At 42.3% G+C, this 17,173-nt stretch overlaps 2 protein-coding genes across 9 annotated transcripts; both read left to right on the top strand.

Moving 5' to 3' along the window:
- Positions 1-2,881: 2,881 nt before the first annotated feature.
- LOC120060809 lies at positions 2,882-6,192 on the top strand. 2 transcript variants are annotated; one of them, XM_039010231.1, is made up of 4 exons: positions 2,882-4,932; positions 5,132-5,201; positions 5,678-5,788; positions 5,875-6,192. In XM_039010231.1, the coding sequence occupies exons 1-4, from the start codon at positions 3,026-3,028 to the stop codon at positions 5,974-5,976; spliced, it is 2,190 nt and encodes a 729-aa protein (XP_038866159.1). In that variant the 5' UTR covers positions 2,882-3,025; the 3' UTR covers positions 5,977-6,192. The 2 variants fall into 2 exon arrangements, with proteins under 2 accessions (XP_038866159.1, XP_038866158.1); XM_039010230.1 differs by having other exon boundaries at positions 5,129-5,201.
- A 197-nt stretch (positions 6,193-6,389) lies between these two features.
- Positions 6,390-13,616, top strand: LOC120061532 (serine-rich 25 kDa antigen protein-like). Of its 7 annotated transcripts, XM_039011442.1 has the most exons (12): positions 6,390-6,577; positions 7,104-7,208; positions 7,551-7,585; positions 7,905-7,987; positions 8,110-8,157; positions 8,244-8,291; positions 8,378-8,425; positions 8,516-8,563; positions 8,690-8,743; positions 8,834-8,887; positions 8,996-9,052; positions 11,915-13,616. In XM_039011442.1, the coding sequence occupies exons 1-12, from the start codon at positions 6,496-6,498 to the stop codon at positions 12,135-12,137; spliced, it is 885 nt and encodes a 294-aa protein (XP_038867370.1). In that variant the 5' UTR covers positions 6,390-6,495; the 3' UTR covers positions 12,138-13,616. The 7 variants fall into 7 exon arrangements, with proteins under 7 accessions (XP_038867370.1, XP_038867372.1, XP_038867371.1 ...); XM_039011444.1 differs by lacking the exon at positions 8,244-8,291; XM_039011443.1 differs by lacking the exon at positions 8,378-8,425.
- The last annotated feature ends 3,557 nt before the right edge of the window (positions 13,617-17,173 follow it).

Below are 17,173 nucleotides of genomic sequence, written 5' to 3'. Positions count from 1 at the left end.
ACCTAGTATATGGTATATGGTATATGACCTAGACCTAGTATATGGTATAGGACCTAGACCTAGTATATGGTATATGACCTAGACCTAGTATATGGTATATGACCTAGACCTAGTATATGGTATATGGTATATGACCTAGACCTAGTATATGGTATAGGACCTAGACCTAGTATATGGTATATGGTATATGACCTAGACCTAGTATATGGTATAGGACCTAGACGTAGTATATGGTATATGACCTAGACCTAGTATATGGTATAGGACCTAGACCTAGTATATGGTATATGACCTAGACCTAGTATATGGTATATGACCTAGACCTAGTATATGGTATATGACCTAGACCTAGTATATGGTATATGGTATAGGACCTAGACCTAGTATATGGTATATGGTATAGGACCTAGACCTAGTATATGGTATAGGACCTAGACCTAGTATATGGTATATGGTATATGACCTAGACCTAGTATATGGTATAGGACCTATACCTAGTATATGGTATAGGACCTAGACCTAGTATATGGTATATGGTATAGGACCTAGACCTAGTATATGGTATATGACCTAGACCTAGTATATGGTATATGACCTAGACCTAGTATATGGTATATGACCTAAACCTAGTATATGGTATATGACCTAGACCTAGTATATGGTATAGGACCTAGACCTAGTATATGGTATATGACCTAGACCTAGTATATGGTATATGGTATATGACCTAGACCTAGTATATGTTATATGACCTAGACCTAGTATATGGTATATGACCTAGACCTAGTATATGGTATATGACCTAGACCTAGTATATGGTATATGACCTAGACCTAGTATATGGTATAGGACCTAGACCTAGTATATGGTATAGGACCTAGACCTAGTATATGGTATATGGTATATGACCTAGACCTAGTATATGGTATAGGACCTAGACCTAGTATATGGTATATGACCTAGACCTAGTATATGGTATAGGACCTAGACCTAGTATATGGTATAGGACCTAGACCTAGTATATGGTATATGGTATATGACCTAGACCTAGTATATGGTATAGGACCTAGACCTAGTATATGGTATATGACCTAGACCTAGTATATGGTATATGACCTAGACCTAGTATATGGTATATGACCTAGACCTAGTATATGGTATATGACCTAGACCTAGTATATGGTATATGACCTAGACCTAGTATATGGTATATGACCTAGACCTAGTATATGGTATATGGTATAGGACCTAGTATATGGTATATGACCTAGACCTAGTATATGGTATATGGTATAGGACCTAGTATATGGTATATGACCTAGACCTAGTATATGGTATATGGTATAGGACCTAGTATATGGTATATGACCTAGACCTAGTATATGGTATATGACCTAGACCTAGTATATGGTATATGACCTAGACCTAGTATATGGTATATGACCTAGACCTAGTATATGGTATATGACCTAGACCTAGTATATGGTATAGGACCTAGACCTAGTATATGGTATAGGACCTATACCTAGTATATGGTATATGACCTAGACCTAGTATATGGTATATGACCTAGACCTAGTATATGGTATATGACCTAGACCTAGTATATGGTATATGACCTAGACCTAGTATATGGTATATGACCTAGACCTAGTATATGGTATATGACCTAGACCTAGTATATGGTATATGACCTAGACCTAGTATATGGTATAGGACCTAGACCTAGTATATGGTATATGACCTAGACCTAGTATATGGTATATGACCTAGACCTAGTATATGGTATATGACCTAGACCTAGTATATGGTATAGGACCTAGACCTAGTATATGGTATATGACCTAGACCTAGTATATGGTATATGACCTAGACCTAGTATATGGTATATGACCTAGACCTAGTATATGGTATATGACCTAGACCTAGTATATGGTATATGACCTAGACCTAGTATATGGTATATGACCTAGACCTAGTATATGGTATATGACCTAGACCTAGTATATGGTATATGACCTAGACCTAGTATATGGTATAGGACCTAGACCTAGTATATGGTATATGACCTAGACCTAGTATATGGTATAGGACCTAGACCTAGTATATGGTATATGACCTAGACCTAGTATATGGTATATGACCTAGACCTAGTATATGGTATATGACCTAGACCTAGTATATGGTATAGGACCTAGACCTAGTATATGGTATAGGACCTAGACCTAGTATATGGTATAGGACCTAGACCTAGTATATGGTATAGGACCTAGACAGTTGATGCACCTTAATTTGCCAGAGACAGACAGAGACAGGGTGGAAGTGGTAACCTACGTCTCTGAAGGATGGAGGTAGGGCTGTGCTTGTGTTCTACATCTGAAAGTAAAAACCACAGCACGGCTGACATGTTGAATCTACGGTGAGTACATCCACATAAACATCTTCTCATTTGTGACTTTATTTATGACAAAGCAAATGCTTTTAACAGACTGTGATTTTCTGCCATTTTAATTAACATATTAGTTTAAACTATTTTGTAGTTCTCTTTATGTACTGTCTGTCTGTCACGACTTGTCAATGTGTTTTGTTCTATTTCTGTATCCCCATTTTGACAGGAAGCTACCTGATGCAATAACAGATGTAACACTAAACTCACTCTCTTCCTGTCAGAAATCAGAAAAACTTAATAGGAAATGAAATGCTGTCAAACGTTAAATCATAACATGTCTCTTGCCTGCTTGTCTCTTGGTAAACTGAAAAACTAAATGCACCTAAATGCAACGACATATATAGTTTGAATTTTCAGGTAAGTGTTATGCAGCTGGTAGTTAGAGCACTGCATCTTCACTGACATTTAGTGCAATTACTTCCTGAAAGTTTTTGTTTTTCTGTCTTGGTTATTATTTTCCATCTCATATGATGTTTTTCTGTCTGTGATGTTGTCGTTGCAGACACATCCCTCCCATCTTTCCCTGAAGGAGAGTTAGACTTTGAGTCTGTGCATTTTGACAAAGCCAAGCCAGACATGTCTCCTGGAACGTTACCGGTGCTGAGAGAGGAAGAGGAAGATGTAGGACAGGAAGAGGTAGAGGGAGAGCCTGGTGGAGAAAATGAAACTGTATCTGACCATATCTCAGAGGAGAAATATGATGACGAAGAGGAGACTCAACATATTGATGAAGAAGAGATGGGTTCGGGAGAAGAGGAGACTCAACATACTGATGAGGAAGAGATAGGTTCAGGACATGAGGATACACAGCATATTGATGAAGAAGAGATGGGTTCAGGAGAAGAGGATACTCAACCTATTGATGAGGAAGAGGCAGAGATGATGGACTCAGGAGAAGAAGAGGACACAGGAATAAAGAACCTTGGCTCGCCAGGGGGTTGGTCTGTGGTTGTTCACTACGATGAAGAAAGCTGGGATGGTGCTCTACAGGACATAGAGAAGATTGTAACCACAGGACAACCTTTTGCCGAACAAGAGAGTGAAAACCGTGAAGTCAGAAACGCAGAGCAAGGTGCTTACGAGAACAGTGGTGTGAGGTGTTTTGTGGGTGTCACTGAAGATGTCACCATGGAGATCACAGCAGGTAATTGTGAAGAAGAGGAAAGACAGACGGCTGAAGAAAACCAAGAGGAATCATCTGATTCAGACCCGGAGGTCCTGACTAGCTCTATCACCAAAAACCAGAGAAAAGAGGGAAATAAAGTAGCGAACTTACTCTCCCAGCAGACTGTTCCTCAGGAGAATGAAGAGGAAGAAGAGCAAGATGAAGATGGAGCTCCAGAGGTTGTTTATGATTGTCCAGATCCTGCAGCAACGCAGAATGTGCAAGCTCTTATGATCAACACCTTCGTGGAACACCCGCTTCAGAAGAAAATTAAGGAGTTCCAATGGGACGACCACCAAGAGGCGGATGAAAGATTTGCAGATTACCCCTCTGTCTGCTCTCCATGTAAATACAAAAAGGATGGGGGGAAACTGTCTAGTCCCTTGGAGGGAATCTGGAATACAGAGGAGAACGTAGACGTCACAGAAGAGGTAACAGCCGCTATCTCTCCACGCGGAGAAGGTGAGCAAGATTGTGCGATGTTCAATACCAATATTGACACTAGCACGAGGAAGAGTATTGGATACCATCTTGAACCTCAGAGTGACAGCAATGGTTCCAGTGGCAGTTCTAGTGAGGATGAGGAGGAACAACAGAAGTATAATGAAGAACACCCGGCGCAGCCAAGATACCAGGGTCTTCCTCGGACAGACCGGGGATCTGAGGATCCTCCTCTTCAAGTTCAGTGGGGAGGTGGAGAGGAGGACAGCTCCAAGCAGAGTGTTGCTGCCGACCTGCATCTTTCAGAAACCATCTCTGATGTTCCCACTTTTACCCTTCACAGTGAGGCCAGACGCTGTAGAGCAGCTATAACTATCTCCAGAGGTACCGGCAACATGTCATCATCTGATTCTGAGGAAAGTTTCCCCGGAGCGTTGTGGACATCGGAGGCTGAACAAAGAGAGGATAAACGGGAGACTTGGCTTTGGGGTGAGGCTGGGCCAGGCACTTTAGAAGAGGAACATCTTTGCAAAGTTCAACTGGAACTAGCAGGAAGATTGAAGAGCCACATTCACACTGATATAAGCTGGGACACAGGGGAAAATAATGTGGAACGTGGTGGTTTAATTCAAGATTACCAATATGACGCGTCTGGGATCACAGAGAGTGGAGAACTTGCAGATGAAGAGGACGATGAAGAGGATGATAGGAGTTGGGAACAAGAGAAAGAGAGAATCAAGGCATTCTACAAGTTTTATAATGATGATGAAGAAGAGGGGGAGAATGCCAAGGGAACAGAATGTGATTTTTCAGTGAGGAAGCCTAGAGTTCAGTTCTGCATGGATCCCCTGCCTCAAGTTATTGAATACACAGACAGGTAAGTGAAATAACAACCATAAAAATACTTACGACAACCGCCAACCAGAAAATGCCTATTTCTACTTAAACAAGACATGTCATATGTACTGTCACTGTCACTGTGGTATAGATGAGTGAAATGATTTACTATGTTACTGTGGTATTAGATGAGTGAAATGATTTACTATGTCACTGCCTGTCTACTATGTTCTTAGTAGCAGTGATGTAGATTTGGTCGACAACTTATCTGATGGAGACGAGGACCTGGATTCTACAGAAAGGCTTGAGGTGCGCGCACACACACACAAGCCCAAACACACACACACACACACACACACACACACACACACACACACACACACACGCCCAAACACACACACACACACACTCTCTCTCTCTCTCTCTCTCTCTCTCTCTCTCTCTCTCTCTCTCTCTCTCTCTCTTTGTCTCTCTCTCTCTTTGTCTCTATCTCTATCTCTCTCTCTCTCTCTTTGTCTCTCTCTCTCTCTTTGTCTCTCTCTCTCTCTCTTTGTCTCTCTCTCTCTCTCTCTCTCTCTCTCTCTCTCTCTTTGTCTCTCTCTCTGTCTCTCTCTTTGTCTCTCTCTCTCTCTCTCTTTGTCTCTCTCTCTCCCTTTGTCTCTCTCTCTCTCTCTCTCTCTCTCTCTCTCTCTCTCTCTCTTTGTCTCTCTCTCTCTCTCTCTCTCTCTCTCTCTCTGTCTCTTTCCTTCAGCCACCAGCACATGACGATGTTGTGACTATTTCAGGAGCAGAGTGAGCCTGAGAGACAGACAATGAGTTTACCCGAGACTCAGGAGCCACAAGGAGAACTACAAGATCTCAGCAAAATGCCTCAGACTCACACCAAGAGAGACCGAGTAAGTCTTTAACCCACAACTTGCTATAAAAAAAAAAATGGCATCATTCATTGATTGATTCCTCTGACACACTTGTGTTTCTGTAGTGTCTGAGGGTGCTAAAGTTACTGGTGAAGATAACCCTGTTGACAGTGATTGGACTTCTGACATTTTGGTGGACAAGATACCAACTGGACTTGGACTGGTGATGTGGCTAAAATTGTCTTGCCTAACAACTGTACTGTATTGTCAATGTGTCTGAATATAATTAGAACGTAAAGTAGCAGTAGTTAAGTTAAAAAATGCTTAATTGTAAGGCAAATGCTATCTCCTTATATTCTGTAGTGTCTGTCACTTATTTTCATCATGGCATCATCTACATCATGTCTTTATCTGTTTTGTGGATAATAAAAGGGTATATTTATAATTCCATTAAACTTTAAGCGTCAGTCATTTTTGTTGTTGTTGCACACAAATGTACATCTTATTTTATAAATTCTCTGGTAACGTTACTACGTGACTGTTGCCAACGCGCAAGAAATTCAGAGGAGGGCGCTGTCACAGTTTCAATAGAATGTTCAAAGAGGACCCGGAAATAACACAGGAATGTTGTGTGGAAGTGGGTGGGGACAGAAGGTTGGTTTTTTGGTAAATGAAACTGTAACTGTTAGTCAACACGAGTAATTGTCTGTTTCAATCAGAGTAGCTACGAATATATCGCCGACAGTATGGCCGCACTGAGCAATAAATCTGACCAAGAAATCAAGGACCTGCTGGATGAGTATGGAATTAAGCATGGGCCTGTCGTCGGTAAATCATGCTTTGATTAGTTTGAGTTATCTCACGTTAAGCTAAGCTAAATTTACCCAGCCCGAGCCGACTGCACTCAACGATTTACTATGGAGTTGACTAGTGTGGGCAGACTGCAGCTCCGACTACACAGGAAATGAAAGAATAACACGCATTTAAACAGTTGAAATCGGTCGTTTTTTTAAATAAAAGCGTAATTTTATGTGACATCAGAGCTCCAGTCCTCCCACACTAGTTAAAAAATAAAATAAAAATTATTGACGCGAAAGCCATCGTTAATCATGGAGTGTAGTTGGCTAGGCCAGCCTATGTTTTAAAGTTACAATACATGGGCTGGGTATGCTTAGTTTAGTTAACGTTAGCTAGTTATTTTAGCTACAAATTCCTAGTCTGAGTAGGCCTGCCTAATAGACTAACTTACATGTCTATGACCAGACAGCCTCAAATGTACTGATGATATTCTAATAGTCATGTAACTATGGTTTAATTGCATTACTGAGCCACATGTAACATTTCTGCATTGGAGACACTACAAGACCACTGTATGAGAAGAAGCTGAAAGAAGCCATGGCCAAAGCCAAGGTCACTGTGACAAAACCATCCCCAGACAGAACCTTCTACAGAGAGGACCGTAAGTTAGACATGCATGATAACACAAGGCTACTTTAGGCCATACATCTACCATTAGACTGAACTAAGCTCCCTAGTGGCGCAGCGGTCTAAGGCAGGTGGTATCACTACAGACCCTGGTTCGATCCCGGGCTGTATCACAACCGGCCGTGATCGCGAGTCCCATAAGGCCGCGCACAATTGGCCCAGCGTCGCCCTGGATAGGGTTTGCCCGGTTTTAGGCCGCCATTGTAAATAAGAATTTGTTCCTAACTGACTTGCCTAGTTAAATAAAAGTTAAATAAAAATGTAAATAAGACAGTGGAACTCAGGAATGTTGGTTTACTTTTTTTCTTACTTTCAGAGGAAGAAGTCACCTACGTTACCTGTCAGACACCAGTAAGTAATGATTATTTTGTTTGCATTTGTTTCAACAACATTTCCTTTTGTAGACAGAATGTCTTATTATGCAATAAGGCACGAGGGGGGTGTGGTATATGGCCTATATACCACGGATAAGGGATGTTCTTAGGATACAACCCTTAGCCGTGGTATATTGACCTAATACCACAAACCTCTGGATTGCCTTACTGCTATTATAAACTGGTTATCAACATAATAATTAAAATAAATGATTTTTCAGCCAATCAGCATTCAGGGCTTGAACCACCCAGTTTATAATATATTCTTCTGTTTCTTCTGTTTCTCATATTTGCAGGTTAGAAGTGAGGGGCCTTCTGGAGATGGGAAACCCTACATGAGGTCAAGACCAGAGTACAGCGAGAGGGACCGTGTGGATGAGTATGTTTACAAATAGCTTTGCATTAGTAAATGTTGTGATGTTATTCAGTGTTTTTGTGGTCAGTTGATTTAAAGTGGACCAATACAACTAATCAAAGCTTTTCTCACTCTCTCCTTTGCAGTAAACCATATTCAAGACCCGAGTACAGCGAGAGAAACCGGGTGGATGAGTATGTTTACAGATAACTTTGTAGTCAGTTGATTTAAAGTGGACCAATACAACTAATCAAAGCTTTTCTCACTCTTTCCTTTGCAGTAAACCCTATTCAAGACCAGAGTACAGCGAGATAGACCGGGTGGATGAGTATGTTTACAGATAACTTTGTGGTCAGTTGATTTAAAGTGGACCAATACAACTAATCAAAGCTTTTCTCACTCTTTCCTTTGCAGTAAACCCTATTCAAGACCCGAGTACAGCGAGAGAAACCGGGTGGATGAGTATGTTTACAGATAGCTTTGTGGTCAGTTGATTTAAAGTGGACCAATACAACTAATCAAAGCTTTTCTCTCTCTCTCTTTCCTTTGCAGTAAACCCTATTCAAGACCAGAGTACAGCGAGATAGACCGGGTGGATGAGTATGTTTACAGATAGCTTTGCATTAGTAAATGTTGTGATGTTATTCAGTGTTTTTGTGATCAGTTGATTTAAAGTGGACCAATACAACTAATCAAAGCTTTTCTCTCTCTCTCTCTCCTTTGCAGTAAACCCTATTCAAGATCAAAACTAGAGTACAGAGAGAGGGACCGGGTGGATGAGTATGTTTACAGATAGCTTTGTGGTCAGTTGATTTAAAGTGGACCAATACAACTAATCAAAGATTTTCTCTCTCTCTCTCTCCTTTGCAGTAAACCCTATTCAAGATCAAAACCAGAGTACAGAGAGAGGGACCGGGTGGATGAGTATGTTTACAGATAGCTTTGCATTAGTAAATGTTGTGATGTTATTCAGTGTTTTTGTGATCAGTTGATTTAATAAAATGTATCAAAGCTTTTCTCTCTCCTTTGCAGTAAACTCTATTCGAGATCAAGACCAGAGTACAGCAGCGGAAGACAGTACATTGATGAGTAAGTCTTGTTTAAACAGATTTCACATTGTTTATGTATAACAAATGTTTTCATAGCCTGGTCCCAGATCTGTTGCGGTCTTGCCAAGTCCTATGGTCATTATTGTTCCCGAAAACAACCAATACGAGCTGGCAATACAGCATAAACCAATCTGAAACCAGACTAATTGTTCAGAGATGTGATTTCTGCTTCTCTGACATGTATCCTTCATTCATATACACTAGGTAGTCCACTGTTCCATTGGAATGTACCTATAGTACAGGGCATTCATAAAGTATTCAGACCCCTTTCACTTTCCCCACATTTTGTTAAGTTACAACCTTATTCTAAAATGGATTAAATAAACAATTTTCCTCACATCTACACACAATAACCCATAATGACAAAGTAAACAGGTTTTTAGAATCTTTTGCAAATTTTTTTTTTTTTAAATACCTTATTTACATAAGTATTCAGACCCTGTGCTATATGACTGGAAATTGAGCTCAGGTGCATCCTGTTCCCATTGATCATCCTTGAGATGTTTCTACAACTTGATTGGAGTCCACCTGTGGTAAATTCAATTGATTGGACATGATATGGAAAGGCACACATCTGTCTATAGAAAAGGTCCCACAGTTGACAGCGCATGTCAGAGCAAAAACCAAGCCATGAGGTTGAAGGAATTGTCCGTAGAGCTCCGAGACAGGATTGTGTCGAGGCACAGATCTGGGGAAGGGTAGCAAAACATTTCTGCAGCATTGAAGGTCCCCAAGAACACAATGGCCTCCATCATTCTTAAATGGAAGTTTGGAACCACCAAGACTCTTCCTAGAGCTGGCCGCCCGGCCAAACTGAGCAATCGGGGGAGAAGGGCCTTGGTCAGGGAGGTGACCAAAAACCTGTTGGTCACCTTGACAGGACAACCATCTCTGCAGTACTCACCAATCAGGCCTTTATGGTAGAGTGGCCAGACGGAAGCCACTCCTCAGTAAAAGGCACATGACAGCCCGCTTGGAGTTTGCCAAAAGGCACCTAAAGGACTCTGACCTTGAGAAACAAGATTCTCTGGTCTGATGAACCCAAGATTGAACTCTTTGGCCTGAATGCCAAGCGTCACGTCTGGAGGAAACCTGAAAATGAGTGGCCCAGCCAGAGCCAAAACCTCTGGAGACCTGAAAATAGCTGTGCAGTGACGCTCCCTATCCAACCTGACAGAGCTTGAAAGGATCTGCAGAGAGGAATGTGAGAAACTCCCAAAATACAGGTGTGCCAAGCTTGTAGCTGTAATCGCTGCCAAAGGTGCTTCAACAAAGTACTGAGTAAAGGGTCTGAATACTTATGTGAATGTGATATTTCCGTTCTTTTTTTTAAATATATTTGCAAACATTTCTAAACCTGTTTTTGCTTTGTAATTATGGAGTATTGTGTGTAGATTGATGAGGGAAAAACAATTTCATACATTTTAGAACAAGGCTGTAACTTAACAAAATGTGGGGAAACTAAAAGGGTCTGAATACTTCCCGAGTGTCTTCAGGAAGTATTCCCATGCCGTGACTTTTCACAGCCTTCATTTTAAAATAGATTCAATGGAGATGTTGTCTCTGGCCTACACACAATACTCCATAATGTAAAAGTGGAATTATGTTTGTAGAAATGTTTACAAATTAATACAAAATAAAGCTGAAATGTTTTGAGTCAATAAGTATTCAACCCTGTTGTTATGGCAACGCCTAAATGCGTTCAGGAATAATAATGGTGCTTAACAAGTCACATACGTTGCATGGACTCTGTGGGCAATAATAGTGTTCAACATTCTTTTTTTGAATGACTACCTCATCTCTGTACCTCACACATACAATTATCTGTAAGGCCTCTCAATCAAGTAGTACATTTCAAACACAGATTCAACCACAAAGACCAGGGAGGTTTTCCAGTGCCTCGTAAAGAAGGGCATCTAACCTAAATGACAGAGTGAAAATTAAGAAAGCCTGTACAGAATACTAATATTCCAAAACATACATTGTGTTTGTAATAAGGCACTAAAGTAAAACTGCAAAAAAGGTAACAAAGAAATGTACTTCATGTCCTGAATACAAAGTGTTATGTTTGGGGCAGATCCAACACATCGGAGTATAACTTTTATATTTTTAAGCATGGTGGTAACTGCATCATATTATGGGTATGCTTGTCATTGGCAAGGAAATGGGAGGTTTTTTTTAAGGATAAAAAGAAACAGGATAAAGCTAAGCACGGGCATTATCCTAGAGGAAATCCTGGTTCAGTCTGCTTTCCACCAGATACTGGGAGAGGAATTCACCTTTCAGCAGGACAATAACCTAAAACACAAGGCCAAATCTACACTGGAGTTGCTTACCAAGAAGTGGCCTAGTTACAGTTGTGACTTAAATCTACTTGAAAACCAATGGCAAGACCTGAAATGGTTGCCTAGCAATGATCAACAACCAATTTGACAAGGCTTGAAGAATTTTTTTTTTTAAGTATGCAAATCTTGTACAATCCAAGGTTTGCAAAGCTCTTAGACTTACCCAGAACGACTCACAGCTGTAATTGCTGCCAAAGGTGATTCTAACAAGTATTGACTCGGGTGTGAATTCTTACGTAAATTAGATTTGTGTTTCATTTTCAATACATTTGCAAACATGTATAAAAAAATATCTAACTTTGTCATTATGGGGTATTGTGTGTTGTGTGTACATTGAATCAATTTTGAATTCAGGCTGTAACACAACAGAATGTGTACTAAGTCAAGGTGTATGAAGGCTCTGTATAAAAACGGACCTATCCCCTTAACTAAAGAAGTTTTTACTATGTTGTTCTGATCACATAGCTGAATGTAGTCATGTCTGAGACTGTTTTCAGGCCCCATGTCTACAACACACCGTCGTCTTCATCATCCTACTCCAAACCAACGCCCGTGATGAAGTCTGGAGGTGTCGTGAAGAAGGAAAACACGACGAGCTCTGGGAGACTGATCCCTCTCTGGATCCAGTTCCTGGTCTTCCTGATCGTAGCCGGGTTCCTCTACTTCATATTCACTAACATGGAGTCTGCAGAGAGTAGCCCCTTTAACAAAATCCAATGATCAAATTTACAAATACATGTCAATCTGGGATGTGTTCATTAGGCAAGAAACGGTCCAAAATGGGGAAGTACTATTTGAACTTGCGCTATAAGAATCGCTTGTTTTCTGTTGGACAATATTTTGAAAATGTTTCATTTACGTGTGTCCTAATGAATACGACCCATTTTTCATATTTTACAAATATATTATGGCATTTCCCATGCCTGTTTTTAACTCTTTTTGCGTGTTCTTTATATAAGGTGACTGACATTGGGTTCTGGGAACTTTACTATTGGTGAAAGGAAAGCAGTAACATTTCCTCCTGTCCCAACTCCTATTGTAGTTACTAGATGGTGATGTGTATATAGTGTTCTGTTTATCATAGAACTATCTTAGGGTGCTTCTACTGTGGGTAATAGTGAAGCCACTTTTACTCACAGTACTATCTTCATCTTCACAAATGTAGAGAGCCCCCACAGCCCACAGTAAATGTAGAGAGCCCACAGTAAATGTATATGATACGGTTTATTTGGTATGATTTGGTAATGGCTATTTGTGGAAAGGTCCTGACACAATGAGCCATCTAGTTGTATAGTCTTGTTTAGTCAGCCAGATGCAGTATCCTCATATTCTCTCTGCATTCTTGGGGGTATACAGTAATACAAAGCAGTACTGTAGCTTGAAATGGGCATGGGGGGTCTAATTGACTCAACAACCAAAAACACATCTAAGTTTTAACTGGAAAATGTCTAGTTATTTCTGGAAGTTAGCTGGCTAACTCATGGATCCTGCATTGTAGTATACCCCTCAGGAGAACCCCTCAGGAGAACCCCACCTGGCATTAAAGTTCTAAATGCCGTCACAAAATTCTAAATGACGTTTTAAAGTTCTAAATGACATCACTAAATTCTAAATGACGTTTTAAAGTTATAAATGACGTTGCAAAATTCTAAATGACATTAAAGTTCTACACAAGGCAATCGTAAACAGATCCACAGCCCCCCCCCCCCCGATTTAATTGTGGGGGACAATACAGTTCTAAATGAAGCGCCGTAGCATTTTGAACTGTTAATGATTTCTATCCATACATTTATAGAAATGTAATTGCTGTGGTCGGTGTATCGTCATTTGTAATGTGAGTTGTGGTTTTGTTAGATGTACTCGTGTTAGCGCCTGGCGTCACCACATGACATGCCACAGCTTTTTATTTTTCTACACCTGCAGTATCATTTGTAATAGTAACTTTTTAAAGTTTTCAGACACTTGGTCTGTTATCAGAGGAGATCACTTTGGTCACACAAGAATGTTTATAAGCACAGGCTGTGTCCTATATAGGTAATAGGATGCCATTTAGGACAGACTCAGTTTACAAATGAAAATACTTTCAGCAGGACAGTAACTGTTTACATAGATTTTTCTGACTGTTCAGATATATTTTGTATCCAGCCATTGAGTCATTCATAGGATTCTCCAACTTTAAAATAAATGTTTTTATATCAATTTGTCTGCTATTTCTTTATTTCATTTGAATTAGAGCTTAGTAGTATTAACTAGTAGAAGATACAACCTGTGATAACAGAATGTAAGAAATCATTTTTTCTTTGTAATTTGTTCCCAGCTCCACAGTGAATGGAACTTAGTGATACCGGTGAATGTGGTAATTCATAACGAGTGATATATAAAACCCCATAGATTCTAGATACTGGCTAGTCTCTCTCGGAGATGGACGTCCCAACGGGTCTCTCGGAGAAGGACGTCCCAACGGTTCGCTCTCAGAGATGGACGTCCCAACGGGTCTCTCTCGGAGATGGACGTCCCAACGGGTCTCTCGGAGAAGGACGTCCCAACGGTTCGCTCTCAGAGATGGACGTCCCAACGGGTCTCTCTCGGAGATGGACGTCCCAACGGGTCTCTCTCGGAGATGGACGTCCCAACGGGTCTCTCTCGGAGATGGACGTCCCAACGGGTCTCTCTCGGAGATGGACGTCCCAACGGGTCTCTCTCGGAGATGGACGTCCCAACGGGTCTCTCTCGGAGATGGACGTCCCAACGGGTCTCTCTCGGAGATGGACGTCCCAACGGGTCTCTCTCGGAGATGGACGTCCCAACGGGTCTCTCTCGGAGATGGACGTCCCAACGGGTCTCTCTCGGAGATGGACGTCCCAACGGGTCTCTCTCGGAGATGGACGTCCCAACGGGTCTCTCTCGGAGATGGACGTCCCAACGGGTCTCTCTCGGAGATGGACGTCCCAACGGGTCTCTCTCGGAGATGGACGTCCCAACGGGTCTCTCTCGGAGATGGACGTCCCAACGGGTCTCTATCGGAGATGGACGTCCCAACGGGTCTCTCTCGGAGATGGACGTCCCAACGGGTCTCTCTCGGAGAAGGACGTCCCAACGGGTCTCTCTCGGAGATGGACGTCCCAACGGGTCTCTCTCGGAGATGGACGTCCCAACGGGTCTCTCTCGGAGATGGACGTCCCAACGGGTCTCTCTCGGAGATGGACGTCCCAACGGGTCTCTCTCGGAGATGGACGTCCCAACGGGTCTCAAAGCCATCTTTCCAAATGGAGCGAAGCCTGGGCATCCGAGGCAACGTCACAACTATCAGTAAGATGGTCCCAGATCTGTTAGCGCGCTACCTTCCCAACTCCTATAGCTGCAACGTTAGACATTTCTCTTAACCTTTGGATCGCTATCTGTAAAAGCAAGAATTCATTATCCTTGATGTTGCCCCCTGTTTAATGTACTGTGCTGTCTTTTAATAAAATGAATTAGAATAATAGTGTAAACAACATAATTGATGTTTCACAGTCAAACTTTCAGTCTTAGTACCAATATCAAACTTCTAGCCTGGTCCCAGATCTGTTTGTGCCGTCTTACCCACTTCTGTTGTTATTGTCTCACCAACAGAGGCGTGTCAGCACAAACAGATCTGAGACCAGGCTATCAAGCTACTCCATTCAGGAGCGGAGCTGACAAACCTAAGTGAATCTTTCTTCAGTCCAACAAGTGTCCACTGTTCTCTTGTTGACCATCATTTAAAATGTGATTTTCCTGTGTTTTATATATACACTGCTCAAAAAAATAAAGGGAACACTTAAACAACACAATGTAACTCCAAGTCAATCACACTTCTGTGAAATCAAACTGTCCACTTAGGAAGCAACACTGATTGACAATAAATTTCACATGCTGTTGTGCAAATGGAATAGACAAAAGGTGGAAATTATAGGCAATTAGCAAGACACCCCCAATAAAGGAGTGATTCTGCAGGTGGTGACCACAGACCACATCTCAGTTCCTATGCTTCCTGGCTGATGTTTTGGTCACTTTTGAATGCTGGCGGTGCTCTCACTCTAGTGGTAGCATGAGACGGAGTCTACAACCCACACAAGTGGCTCAGGTAGTGCAGCTCATCCAGGATGGCACATCAATGCGAGCTGTGGCAAGAAGGTTTGCTGTGTCTGTCAGCGTAGTGTCCAGAGCATGGAGGCGCTACCAGGAGACAGGCCAGTACATCAGGAGACGTGGAAGAGGCCGTAGGAGGGCAACAACCCAGCAGCAGGACCGCTACCTCCGCCTTTGTGCAAGGAGGAGCACTACCAGAGCCCTGCAAAATGACTTCCAGCAGGCCACAAATGTGCATGTGTCAGCATATGGTCTCACAAGGGCTCTGAGGATCTCATCTCGGTACCTAATGGCAGTCAGGCTACCTCTGGCGAGCACATGGAGGGCTGTGCGGCCCCACAAAGAAATGCCACCCCACACCATGACTGACCCACCGCCAAACCGGTCATGCTGGAGGATGTTGCAGGCAGCAGAACGTTCTCCACGGCGTCTCCAGGCTCTGTCACGTCTGTCACACGTGCTCAGTGTGAACCTGCTTTCATCTGTGAAGAGCACAGGGCGCCAGTGGCGAATTTGCCAATCTTGGTGTTCTCTGGCAAATGCCAAACGTCCTGCACGGTGTTGGGCTGTAAGCACAACCCCCACCTGTGGACGTCGGGCCCTCATACCACCCTCATGGAGTCTGTTTCTGACCGTTTGAGCAGACACATGCACATTTGTGGCCTGCTGGAGGTCATTTTGCAGGGCTCTGGCAGTGCTCCTCCTGCTCAAAGGCGGAGGTAGCGGTCCTGCTGCTGGGTTGTTGCCCTCCTACGGCCTCCTCCACATCTCCTGATGTACTGGCCTGTCTCCTGGTAGCGCCTCCATACTCTGGGCACTACGCTGACAGACACAGCAAACCTTCTTGCCACAGCTCGCATTGATGTGCCATCCTGGATGAGCTGCACTACCTGAGCCACTTGTGTGGGTTGTAGACTCCGTCTCATGCTACCACTAGAGTGAGAGCACCGCCAGCATTCAAAAGTGACCAAAACATCAGCCAGGAAGCATAGGAACTGAGAAGTGGTCTGTGGTCACCACCTGCAGAATCACTCCTTTATTGGGGGTGTCTTGCTAATTGCCTATAATTTCCACCTTTTGTCTATTCCATTTGCACAACAGCATGTGAAATTTATTGTCAATCAGTGTTGCTTCCTAAGTGGACAGTTTGATTTCACAGAAGTGTGATTGACTTGGAGTTACATTGTGTTGTTTAAGTGTTCCCTTTATTTTTTTGAGCAGTGTATATTTCCACATTGATGCTGGAATAATACTATGAAAATGATGATAATGCCCTTTTAGTGTAAGAGCTGTTTGAAAAGACCACCTGAGATTTCAACTTGTTTTTGGTGGGATGGAGATTTGACCTGCCTGGTGACCTCACTAGGCAGGTGGGATGGAGATTTGACCTGCCTGGTGACCTCACTAGGCAGGTGGGATGGAGATTTGACCTGCCTGGTGACCTCACTAGGCAGGTGGGATGGAGATTTGACCTGCCTGGTGACCTCACTAGGCAGTATATTAGTTAACTGAACTAGTTATTAGTCCGTTTTCTGCACTCAGACCACTCCCAGACAGGTCCTAGAAAAATGATTGCTTGAGAAATTCTTAGCAAAAGAAGATATTTTTGTTTATTTTTGATCGTTTTATTTGAAAACAATCACAGT

This window comes from Salvelinus namaycush, chromosome 16, assembly GCF_016432855.1.
Source record: "Salvelinus namaycush isolate Seneca chromosome 16, SaNama_1.0, whole genome shotgun sequence".
Lineage (NCBI taxonomy): Eukaryota > Metazoa > Chordata > Actinopteri > Salmoniformes > Salmonidae > Salvelinus > Salvelinus namaycush.
This window is presented reverse-complemented; position numbering and strand designations above follow the sequence as displayed.